General features: G+C 49.6%; 1 protein-coding gene across 2 annotated transcripts; it reads right to left on the bottom strand.

Annotated features, from left to right (window-relative positions):
- Positions 1–10574: 10574 nt before the first annotated feature.
- On the bottom strand, positions 10575–12147 carry LOC127293588 (probable WRKY transcription factor 33). Of its 2 annotated transcripts, none has more exons than XM_051323231.1 (3): positions 11968–12147; positions 11304–11480; positions 10575–11201 (listed from the first exon to the last, which is right to left on the bottom strand). In XM_051323231.1, exons 1-3 carry the CDS (start codon positions 11994–11996, stop codon positions 10991–10993), a joined length of 417 nt encoding a protein of 138 aa, XP_051179191.1. In that variant the 5' UTR covers positions 11997–12147; the 3' UTR covers positions 10575–10990. The 2 variants fall into 2 exon arrangements, with proteins under 2 accessions (XP_051179191.1, XP_051179192.1); XM_051323232.1 differs by having other exon boundaries at positions 11304–11462.
- Between the last annotated feature and the right edge of the window lie 570 nt (positions 12148–12717).

Genomic DNA, 12717 nt, shown 5'->3' with positions numbered 1-12717 from the left:
TGCAGCCCCACCCGTCAGATTAACAGTAACGGTAAGGCCTCTGACCTGACAGCAACCCTCCCATCTGAGCGTCTGCGAGGGGTTTCAAACTAGAGGGAGGGGAAAACTGAGAAAAAGTTATCGGCTGGGGAAAACTGAGCACAACTAACGAACCAGGGGCACGAGAACAAAAAACCCTTTTTTTAGCATCACTTGTTATGCTCTAAGAGCATCTCCAGCCCCGTCCTCAAAACGGTTCCCAAAGAATGCCGGATTTATTGTTTGGGGGACGTGTTCCTTCTTGTCGCGCTAAAGGGACGTCGCTCCACAACAGCGTCCCCAACTTTAAAACACTGTATTTTTATTTTAATAGATAGAAGAAATTTTTTATACTAATATTGTTGTACTAATATTCAAAGTGGTGCAACATAAACAAATTACATATAATTTTTTCAAACTACTTCTTCTTCTTTGATGGCCCCGCCTCGTCGTCCTCACGGTGACGCTTCCTGCTCGTCACCTCTTCCGAAGAGGCGGTGTCGGTCGACGCGTCGGAGGAATTTGTGTCCTCCTCGTCGTCGATGGTGCTCGCCGGCTGCGCCTTCGCCTTCATCTTGGCCTTCGCTTTCACCTCCGCCTTCGCCCGGGCCGCCGCCGCCTCCTCAGCCTCTTCCTCCTCCGCTCCTCCTCCACGGCCTCCCATTCCTTCACACTTTCCAGCGGCGGCGGGGAATCATCACCGCTGCTAGGCATCGCAACTCTGTCGCACCAATGGCGTCATCCCGGAGGCTTACCCTCGCTGTCGGTGTCTGATGGAAGCTGAGAGAGGTCGCTCATCGTGAGAGGTTTGGATGAATGGCGGCGGGTTGTAGATCCGAAAGCGCATACGTAGGGGTCTTATTGAGTGCGGATGAACGGCGGCGCAGTTGTCGAAGAGAGCGGCGGTTGCTCTTCCGCGGAGTTCGCGCTCCATTTCGACGGTTCGCGCGTCGATCAACGCGGTTGCCAATGCGACGGTTCCCCTTCCTGATAACACCATCGCTACGTAGGCGGCGGTTGAGTGTTTGAGCCGCTGACGTGTCGGGCCCGCGCCTCCCCGCCTCTCATTTCGTTGTGTCCGACGTACCCGGACCGTCCCCTGTAGCGGGGACAGACTCGAGGTGCCGGACACCATATTGAATGATGCTCTAAGCCTCTAACTACCCACCGTGAGATGCTCTAAGCCTCTAACTGCCCACCGTCCAATAATGCGTTATCAACTCGACGAGACCTCTAGGACACCTTTTTTTTATTTGGATGGACGAAAACGGCTCACTCGCGTCTCCGGATTCTCGTTTTCCCACGGATTAGGCATTTCATCCGTCTGGAGAACCCAGACCATCCCCGGGTTCCCGAGGCCCGATCGGGGACTCCGGACGAACAAAAGCGCGCGAAACGTCGAGCGGGCCCGTGTTATCGGCGACAGAACTGGTAGTTCCCTCCATTAATTTCGTTTTCCCTCCAAAATGCGCCGCATAAAAATATTTTCCCCGCCGAATTTCGGAGGATCTACCGCCACCCCCCCCACAGTTACAGCTCCTCCTCTTCCCTTCCACCACCATGCCGCCGAAGAAGCTCGCCGTCGATTGCGCGCCGAAGGGGAGGAAGCCGCGGGCGCCAAAACGGAGGCCCCCGGGTATATCAATGCGGAGTGGGCGGCGGATGTGGAGCGGCCGCGGAACGAAACTCGCGATAGGGCGGAGAGGGAGAAGAAGTGCAACGCGAAGAGGGTGGCGACGGCGGCGGAGGAACATGCGAGGCTGATCTCCATCAACTTCGGCCAGCCACGCGTCGGCCAATTCCCTGGGCCATGGTATCGGCTCTCCTTCCTTCTCGCTGGCGTCGCCGGCCACGGCCATGTTCCATGACACCTACGCCACCGGCATGGCAGGGTTTACGCCGTCACCACCATCGTACGACGGTGCGATGTACGAGGGCATCTCGCCTGCCCTGCGACGTGGGATGCTCTCCTTCCGCAACCCCAGGATGCCGTCGCCGAATGAGCCTGTGATGCATGAGATGATCACGTCGGGCTCCATGGTCGCCGCGTCGAGCCCGAGTTTCTTCACACAAGAGGAGGCAAGGGTGACGGAAGCCGTCGCGTCGTGGGGGGGCGTCAACCTCGACCACGATCACCACGATGAGAACGACGGTACCCAAGAAGTCGATGAAGAAGAAGAGCAGACCTACCTCGACCAGGACGTCGACGAAGAGGAAGCGCCTGAACCCACGCAGGCGCCGTCCAAGGGGAAGAAGAAAAGGAAGAAGGACTCACCACCGGCCGAGCCGCGGATCAAATGGACGGGCAAAGAAGAGGAGTGCCTCGCTGAAGCTTGGAAGATCGTGTCTATGAACAGCATCACCGGCGCCAATCAGAACTACGACACGTACTGGCAGCGGGTCAAGGTGGCGTTCGACGAGCGCAAACTCATCGATCCATACTTCAACAAGACGGTGATGGAACGCGGCGACAAGGCAATGGGGACCCATTGGGGGATCATTCAGGCGGCGTGTAGCAAGTGGCACGAGATACATGAGGAGATCGACAAACATGCTGTGAGCGGCGAGGACTTTGAAGCAAAGGTATGCTCACTCGCCGTGGCTCCTCCGTCGACCCTACATCGTCGAGGTTTAATCTTGAATCGTCGGCCTGTTTTTGCAGGTGCGGCGGGCGTTCACCATGTACGCGGACGACAACGGTAGCCAGATGTTCAAGTACCTCAACCTGTTCGCCCGCATCGCGGAGTGCGACAAGTGGAAGGCGGTGCGCAAGAATCTCGCAAATAACAAGGGCGAGCAGTACAACCCCGGCGATCCAGCACCTGCCGCGTCGGGGGGCCGCCCTGAGCTCGACCAGAAGAAGCTGAAAGAGCAGAAGAAGGCCAACCATCCAGCCGACAGGTTGCAGGCGTCCTTTGACAAGTGTTGGGCCGATGCGAGGGTGCACGCCGCCGGGAGGGACGACAAGCACGATGTGCGGTGGAAGGCGATGCTCGCCAACCAGGGCGTCTGGATTGCCTTGCTCAAGGACGCCTCCGCGACGAAGAAGAGGAACACCGACCTGGCGTTCCTGATCGGTGGCAATGACGCCAACATGGACGAGGAGACGAGGGCTTGGTACGATGCCCATCGCCAAGAAATCCTCCGGCCACCGTCGAATCCTTCGTCCTCCGCTTCGCCGCCCGATGCCACGCCAGACGCCGATGCTTCACCGCCCAATGCTGCGCCAGACGCCGATGCTCAGGACGGGACCGCCGATGAGCATGTAATCGTCTAGTTTCGATTGCCGGAATGTGGCAGATCCGATCGCCGGACTTTGGCGATTCTTTTGTGTAGCGGGAAGATGATATTTGAATCTATCGCCGCTGATGGGCGAATGCCAGGGGTGCGACTGGGAAAATATTACCCCCACACCCTTTTTACACCCAATCCGGCATTTGTTATATCCGGATTTTCGGCCGGGAGGCTCGAACAGCTGGAGATGCTCTAAGGAACTGAGCTGCTGCGTCCGAAGGAGGGCTTAGTTATATCATGGATGTTTCTGGAAGGATGTATAGAAAAGCTAGGCGCTATTGTAGCTGTGAATCCTAGTGTTCTAGGCCATTGGATGATGTCCAATCAACGGTATAAATTGCTTCATGATGCTTGGACTCAAACTTTCAAAATTGGCACACTATATAGGAGTGTAGATATAGATATATTTTATGAGGTTGCAATCAGTTATGTAGTTAGAAGAGTAATTTTCCTAGAGGTTAAAAATATTGCATATGCTCCCATAGTTGGCATTATTTCTTGGAACCTGTCATCATTTTTTAAATACAATTTTGTTGGTGTCATCAATGCAAATGTTCGTAAATAAATAACGCATAAAGGAAATGAGTTTTCATAGTTTCCCATTATTGCTGCGGATCTTGAAAGCATGCTCTATGTATAGGTTCATTAATTAAGACACATCACATGTCCATTATCACCAAATGGATGGCAAGTTTCAAGCACATGATCTTCTTGAGATGCTTATCTTGAACTTACACTTCTCAAAATTGATGACAATCACCACTTGATGTCATCCTCTCGTGAGATATATGTGATCTTACTTTTGATGCATGACCATTGAAAGATACCTAACCCACATAGACAACACAAAGACACATACATGATGGGTTAGTTTAGAAATAATAATGACAGTGCTTACCATACCACATGATCACATGATCCCATGTGGTACATTCTTATGCTTCATGCATGTGTTGACCAACTTGAGTACAATCCTAGCTCTTAGATATGGTCAACCTTGTATCTTCTCATGCTCTATCATAATGTCTTGAGGTACATAAAGAATTCTTTATTTTATTGCATTCTCTAACTCCTAGCTAACCATAGATTAACTCATGAGTCTATCATGACACCGACGTAGAGCCATATCTTGAATTCTTCTCTCAAAATCAAACCCTCAAGATTTTGATCATCCATTGATTAATACATAAACTAGAGCATGGATAAATTGAGTTCGATATAAGAACCCACATTTATTTATTTTTCTTGATCCTATCATATTATTCTCTACAAATCGATGATCTTGATGCCAATACCCAAGGTATATCTCTATCTTCATGGCATACATACTTGAATCCAACAGATGGTCTTCAAGCAATATCTATGGAATAGGGATTGTTATCAATTATCAAAACTAAACATAGGGGCAATGTACCCTTACAATAGTCATTCGTCTCTAGTTCTTCATCGCACCATGATGAACTTGCTTTCCATCTCATGGTGCCGGGAACTCCTTCATGGTGGCGTAGAGCTCCTTCTCCTCCATATGACAGCAACACCTTGCTCCCGATCTCCATCTACACGACCAACGAGGAAATGTAAAACACTTCTAACACACAAGTCATATTTAATTGATAGTCATATGTCTCCAGCCATCATGTTGTACCATGATATGCAGATCATAAAATTAGTCATATAGCATCTTATACAATATCATTGAAATCTTGATGATTATACCACATCACATGCACTTGCTGCAAAAAAAAGAGTTAGATGGCTCTAGTCACTTGATTGCAAATTTTTACTCAGGTTGTTCGATTTTATTAGACAACTTCTACATCACTATCATCAAGTGTTGATTAATACTTCCTATGCATCCTCTTTGTCACATAATGAGGCGAACAATCAACTGTATAGCGCGTTGTTGGTCGAGCAACTAGCATACTCAATAATAGCATAGAAGGACCGTGGAGCGTCAGAAGATTGTAACAAACCACAGTTCATGGAACGAGAGTTCGAGAAGAAGCATACTAGTGAGAAGAAACAAAGGATGATACTGCTTGCACACATGTGCATGCTAGATCGAAAACAACATCTAAACATAGATCTGATCTAATACCACCGAAGGGGTTTGTGCATGTAAAACAAAAAAATCACGACCTACACGAACACCCAAGATCTACTGTATAGATGTTGTAACGATCAACATCACTCACCTAGTAGCGTGAAAGGCTCGATGATGTTGATGATCTGGGTGATCACCGCAGCTAGCCAAATCCTCCCAGCCGCGATGATATGTCCTCTCCTCCTTCATTCCAAGAATCAAACAGATGATTCCCCCCGGCGTAGTTCACACGTACGGAGGTACAATCCATGAGAACTTCACCATCTAGGGCTAGGCTAGCACAGTGAGAGGGTTGCAGGCTTGCAGCCTCACAACGTGTGTATGTGGCGAAGAGGGAGAGATAGGCAACCAACGGGCTCTATGAACTACGGAGAGAACGTTTTGTACCTGGAGGGAGGGGGTCCTCTATTTATATAGATGGAGGGGAGACCAGGGTTTGGAGGGGGGAGGCTTGGATGCCACAACCCTTGGGGTGTGGCAGGCTAGCCACCACCCCCTCCCCAAAGTTGGTCGGCCAAGGGGTGGGTCAGACCATTCAAACCCAAGGGACCTCCTTCCGGAAGGGGGTCCAAGGGATGGGGGCGCCTCGCGAGTCCCTTGAGGGTTTTGGCAGCGAGGAAAACCACCTCTCCATCTCTCCTTCCGGAAACTTTCCCTCTCTTGTTCCGAAGTCCTATACAAAATATCATTAGAATGGTTCCAATAAGTATTCATATATTTAGTAACCCCAGAACACTTTTGTTGCTACAACTTATCACTTTTATAACCTCAAAGTGATCCTGACGGTTTCTCTCTTAATCATAAAATGTTTGGAACACTTCCGAAATGTGCCGAAACTAACCCCAAGAGCTTCTCTCAACCAAATACTATATAAAGAACTCTCATAATAGATTGTACAACCTTAAGCATCTAACCGATAAGTTCGGTAATTCACAGTCATGAGTACGAACATCGTCGGACCGGTAACCAATGTTGGGACCTGGACGTTCACGATGGCTCCTTTGCATAATCTAAGTTATTACGAAAACAAACCTTCCATGCTGATACATATGCCATGCCCTTTTCATCACGATATGTTGGCAACCTGATGTGAGACTTTAGGTATTCCCTTGAATCAACTATTTGATCATAATACTTGTTAACCTTGATCCAGTATCAATACTCCTTTTCTCATTTGGTGTATATTGATGATGTCATGTGACCACAATCACATCGTGTCTGCGCATACATATTATTTTGACATCACACTGCCGAGAGGACCCAAATCATATCTCTCCTTCATCACGCGGAACAAATCTCATTCTTGAATCATTAAGCTCCCATACTTTCGGGCATAACTGAGTCTTAACTTTCCAGACACCCGAGTTTAACCAGCGAGGGTTGATAAGATCAAGGCATATCGTCCAATATGAGGTCACTATAATATTCTCGTGGTCTAAGAAATTTTACATGAGATAACACTTAAAGATATTGTTGTTAACTATGACAAATGTGTCTCATAGGGTATGTTCAGTACCATTGTTTAGTCAAACAATTCACCCTTATTCTTGTTAGCATCCTTGTTACAATAACAATGCTCATGGTAAAAAAAGGTTGACCATCTAACAATGAATGATCGATCAGGATGACGAACATTGTGGACGAGCTCGAGATAGGCGGAGCGACATAAAGGACTAGTTTGGACGACATGATGGGCCTTTTCAGAAAGGCACTCGCCACTTGCCATTTAAAAGAGTTGAAACTGCAGAACAGAAAATTCACATGGAGCAACGAAAGAGAGACCCCAACTCTTGTGCACTTAGACCGGGCTTTTTGTAACGCGGGATGGGATTTGGTTTTCGAAAATCATGTCCTTCACGCCCTGTCGTCTTCTCTTTCGGACCATTGCCCCCTACTCCTCTCCAACCAAAGCGGCCCGAGGAAACCACCGATCTTCCGTTTTGAGTCCTTCTGGACCAAAATGCCTGGTTTTAAGGAGACGGTTCAACTTGCTTGGTCGGCACCTTCTACACACACTCAGCAGGCTCACAATATAAATCACAAGCTAAAGGCCACGGCGCTTGGGCTGAAATCTTGGAGTAAAAGCCTCTTCTCCGATTGCAAACTTCAGCTCCTTATGGCTTTGGATGTCATTCTGCAACTCGACATTGCGCAGGAATCTCGAGACCTCTCTCTTGAAGAAAGAAACCTTCGCGCTGACCTTAAAAGGCGGGTTAAAGGTCTTGCTGCCCTGGAACGGTCCCGTAAGCGCCAAGCTTCCAGAATCCGTTACCTTCGGGAGGGCGATGCCAACACAAAATTCTTCCATCTTCGGGTTAATGCTAGGAAGCGCAAAAACCACATCCTAAGGCTCAAACATAATGATGGTTGGGCTGCGACACATGAAGAAAAGGACAAGCTGATCTTCGATCATTTCTGCCAAGCCCTAGGTCGACCCCCTCCTCGCCAGCTGGACTTCAACTGGGAGGCCCTGAACCTCACCTCTCATTCCTTAGAAGACCTGGATCTCCCTTTCTCCGAGAATGAGATCAAGGAGACCATTCTTGAAATGCCTTCGGATAAGGCCCCGGGACCTGACGGCTTCTCTATGGCTTTCTTCCGCACATGTTGGGACATTATGAAAGACGATCTTATGGGGATCATCAACGCCTTTTCTGAGGTTTCGGCGCGCAATTTTCACATCATCAATACCGCCAATCTGGTTCTTCTACCTAAGAAGGATGGCGCGGATACCATTGCGGTTTTTCGACCTATTAGTCTTATCCATGCGGTCCCGAAGATCATTGCGAAAGCTATGGCTCGTCGTCTCAGCCCTAAGATGAACGAGATTGTGTCACGCAGCCAGAGCGCTTTTATAAAGTCCAGAACCATTCACGACAACTTCATGTACGTTAGAAACACCGCCCGCAAGCTACACCGCAGCAAAGTCCCATCCCTTCTCGTCAAGTTGGACATCGCCAAGGCTTTTGACTCGGTACGTTGGGACTACATGTTGGATCTCTTACAACGTCTCGGATTTCCCCAGAGATGGCGTGCTCTTTTGACGACCCTCTTCTCAACGGCTTCTTCACGGGTCTTACTTAACGGGGTTCCTAGGAAGAAAATCCCTCATGGGCGCGGCCTCAGGCAAGGAGACCCCTTATCGCCTCTTCTGTTCGACATCGCCATAGACCCGCTTCAGAGGATCTTAGAGGAGGCTACGGCATCCGGGTTTCTTCACGCTATGCTGGGAGTTTTGACGGGCCCCCGAATCTCTTTATATGCCGATGATGCGGCCATCTTCTTAACCCCAACAGTGCACGACCTCGACGGACTTGCCAACATCCTTCAACAGTCCGGGGAGGTTACTGGTCTGGTGACCAATGTGGCTAAGAGCTCCATCGCCCCCATCCAATGCTCTAACGTCGACCTAGATGGAATTCTGGCCAACTTCCCGGCGGTCACAGTCCCCTTCCCCATAAAGTATTTGGGGCTACCTATCTCTCTTGGACGACTCAAGCGGGCAGATCTCCAACCCTACATCGACAAAGCGGTTGCACGCCTAAACCCTTGGAAAGGCAGATTTCTAAATCGTGCGGGTTGCACCGCTCTTGTTAAGTCGGTGCTCTCCTCTATGCCGATCTTCCTGTTGACGGCCTTGAAAGCTGACAAGGGCATTCTCAAGGCCTTTGCAAAGATCAGTCGTGGCATGCTTTGGGCTTGTCAAGAGACGGTCAGCGGAGGGAAATGCAAGGTAAACTGGCAAAAGGTTTGCCGACCCAAGGAGCTTGGCGGGCTTGGGATTCTGGACTTGGAAAAATTCTCTCGTGCCTTGAGACTCAGATGGCTTTGGTACGAATGGACAGCCCCAGAAAAGCCATGGGTGGGTTCAGAAACACCAATTGATGCCTCGGATTTGGACCTCTTCAACGCCGCTACTTCAGTCACCATCGGCGATGGCGCTAAAGCCTCCTTCTGGTCTTCTTCTTGGTTAAATGGCACCCCACCTAAAGACCTGGCTCCTCTTATATATGTGGCGTCTAAAAGGAAAAACCGGACTGTCTGAGACGCCCTTGAAGGTCACAACTGGGTGGCTGACATTTCGGTCGAGGCTTTCACCATCGATCATATGGAGCAATACGTTCGCCTTTGGGATCTCCTTTCGGCTGTTCAACTTTCGCCAGGCACGGAGGACTCCATAGTTTGGACGCTGACTCCCAATGGGTGTTATACGGCCAGTTCCGCCTACAAAGCTCAGTTCTTGCCCGCTTTGCCTTGCTCTTTTGGTAACATCGTTTGGAAACCTTGGGCTCCACCAAAATGCCGTTTCTTTGCATGGCTTGCGGTGCAAAACCGCCTCTGGACTGCTGACCGTCTTGCCAAACGAGGTTGGCCGCATCATCCTTCTTGTCAGCTATGCAGATGCTCCCCGGAACGGCTCGGCACCTTCTCTTCGAATGCCGCTTCTCTAAGAGAATTTGGATCGCTGCAGCTTCCTGGCTGGACTGCCCAGACCTTATCCGCTGCCTCGGGGCGGGGAGGTCTAGAGTGTTGGACTACTGGCATGCTATCGCAAAAACTCCCACTTCCTCTCCCAAAGGTTTACGAACTGCAATCTTGCTTATCAGTTGGGAGATTTGGAAAGAGAGGAATGAGCAGGTCTTGAACAACAAATCTTTCTTGCCCTTGGTTGTCATGCAAAAGATCAAGGATGAAGGGAAGGACTGGGTCCTTGCCGGCGCTAAGAATCTGGCGGAGCTTATAGGCTGATCGTGCTTGTACCTTTAGGGGGAGGGTTCTTCTTTTCCCGCCTTCCCTCTTTTTCTTTTGGCTCTGCCACCCCCTGTTTGCTTCTCCTATATTAATATAAGGCAAAAGCTTTTTTGCCCGTTTCAAAAAAAAAAAAAAGTTTGGACGACAACATATAAGAGCAGGGTGACAAAAAGGACTTGTTTGGAGGGCAACATAGCGGGATGGTGCTAACTCTCGCGTGCGGATTTTGACTAGATGGACAGTGATTTTGCTTGGTTGGAACGTGCTGGTCTAGATTTGGTTCTGGTGTGGTCCGATATTCCGATTTATGCCATATGTGCTGTCCCTAAGCATTTTTCTCGGGTTAGATGGGATATATGAACATTTTCAAGAGTTCAAAGTTTTCTCTTGAACCAAGGACGAAAAATAAACTTGCTTAAAAGTTGGGATCAAAAGTGGACTTTCTTCTCTAAAAGCCACCACCCAGCTGGGGGCGCAGCGCCATGAGGATCAGGGCGAACAAACAAGTTTTGAAGAGTCAACGATAGATACGTGTACTACATTTCGCATGACAGCCTCAGGTGTTACTACTAATCAATGCCCATGCGTTCACAGCCTCAGGTACCGGAGAGTACAACAACAGAATCGTACTGGAAATCTGGAGCTGCTACTACTAGTCTTACTAGTGCGACCGCTGAACTTAGATGTGTAACAACGTTGACCGCAGATAATCTGCCACCCAACATCAGGTTCCAGCGGCGCTCTGGCACCGCCACGCCACTGATGGTGCCACCGGCGGCGCCAGTCAGACATTTGGACGGCCGGCCAGTAGTTTTCAGTCAATCACTGCGCGGGGGCCCCACCGAAGTACTGGGCGCTGAGCTCGTACCGGTTGCCGACGCCTTCGCCGTTGCCTTCTCCCTGGCCGCCGGTCGACGACGGTGAGCCGTGCTGGTGCGCGCCGTCGTAGACGATTCGGAGGCTTGGGTCGCCCGGGTGCCACTCCACCTTCTTCTTGGCGCAGCACCTCTTGTCCCGGCACCGGAAGTAGCTCCTGCACAGCATAATGCACGCGCGCCGTTCAATCTAAGACCGGTCTACATACTGATCCTCACGTAGATGACAGATCTACATCCTACATAGCATACGTACGTACCTGATTTTCTGGATGTTCTTGATGAACTTCTGGCCGTACTTCTTCCACTGGTACCCGTCCTCTGGCATCACTAGCTGCTCGCCGGCGCCGGCTTCCTCCGGCGAAGGTGCCTGCTGATCCTGCTCGTCGCCATGACCTTGCCCACCTCCTCCGCTCCCTCTATATACACAAGCCGATCTATATATAACTCAATAACTCATCATCGTAACAGAATAAACGGAGCAGATTTTTTGTGACGTAAGGAACCACATGTACAACAGAGCTTGTTTTGTCGATTCAGGTAGGGCTTATCTAAGAATGCTAGGCACATCAGAAGACCCAGCGATTTGCAGCAAAAATAAGGAATGATGTCTACGAAAGGGACGCTTTAATTTGTTTTACTCGGCCGGCTTCGTGAATAACATATCTAGGAGTATCATGGATCGATCCATATCTAGATATGCATATGCTAGCTCGGACTTGGATCTGGACATAGTACTGCTACCATATGAGGACTGGAAACGACAACAAAGCAATCCATTTGCTAACCCTAATCAGAACCAGATTAAGTTGGTCTACAAATTTGAAAACAAGATGATAGAGAGAAAAATATAATCCGAGATACCAAACACGCGCGCGCGGAGAACAGATCTAGAGAGGGAGAGAGAGAGAGAGAGACACATACGGTGTGATGAGATGTGAGGACGAGGCCATGGAAAATATTGGTGACAGTGGTCTGTTGCAGCCTACATGAATGGATGGGGTTATAGATCTCGTGAGCTAACGAGCCTGAAGAAGAGTATATATGATAGAGAGAGAGAGGGTCGAGGGAGCAGGATCGTCGGCCTAGTGGTGAGAGGGAAGCTCTTGGTCTTGGGGCGATTTATATATCGAGGTTAGCTTGGTCAAATGGAAGCTTCATGGATACGACGTTAACGTCGTCGAGACGAAGCTCAGCGGGTTCACGCCCAGATATAATGTTTAATTAGCAAAGCGTCACTATATGATGTGATGAACTAGTGATCGTCTCCCTATAAACATACCGATCGAGAGGGGGCCGTGACGGCGGCCGTGTGGCGTTTCCGTTAGGCACCCGCATTACACATCAGCGGCCAAGCAACCACTGACGTCGCCGGCGGTGCGTCATCGAATTTTTACTGGCGCGCGCGCACGCTCTCTTGTTCCCAGAAGCTGCCTCCGTCAGTTCGGCAGATTAGTTTGGTGTGGTTTCGCTTCAGGTTCGATGTTGCCCACATGGAGCTTCCTCTCGGTAAAAATCTACTGCTAGGAACTGTGGTGCACGTGAAACCGGAGTACATGATGCTTAAACCCCATCTGGTATATACTACTCCCTTCGGTCCAATTTAATTAACGCAAGCTGGGCAGCGATAGTAGCTTAGGTACACACGTAATCTCGTCAATTAAACCCAACCAG

The sequence above is a fragment of the Lolium perenne genome, chromosome 4 (genome assembly GCF_019359855.2).
Source record: "Lolium perenne isolate Kyuss_39 chromosome 4, Kyuss_2.0, whole genome shotgun sequence".
NCBI classification, from domain to species: domain Eukaryota; kingdom Viridiplantae; phylum Streptophyta; class Magnoliopsida; order Poales; family Poaceae; genus Lolium; species Lolium perenne.
This window is presented reverse-complemented; position numbering and strand designations above follow the sequence as displayed.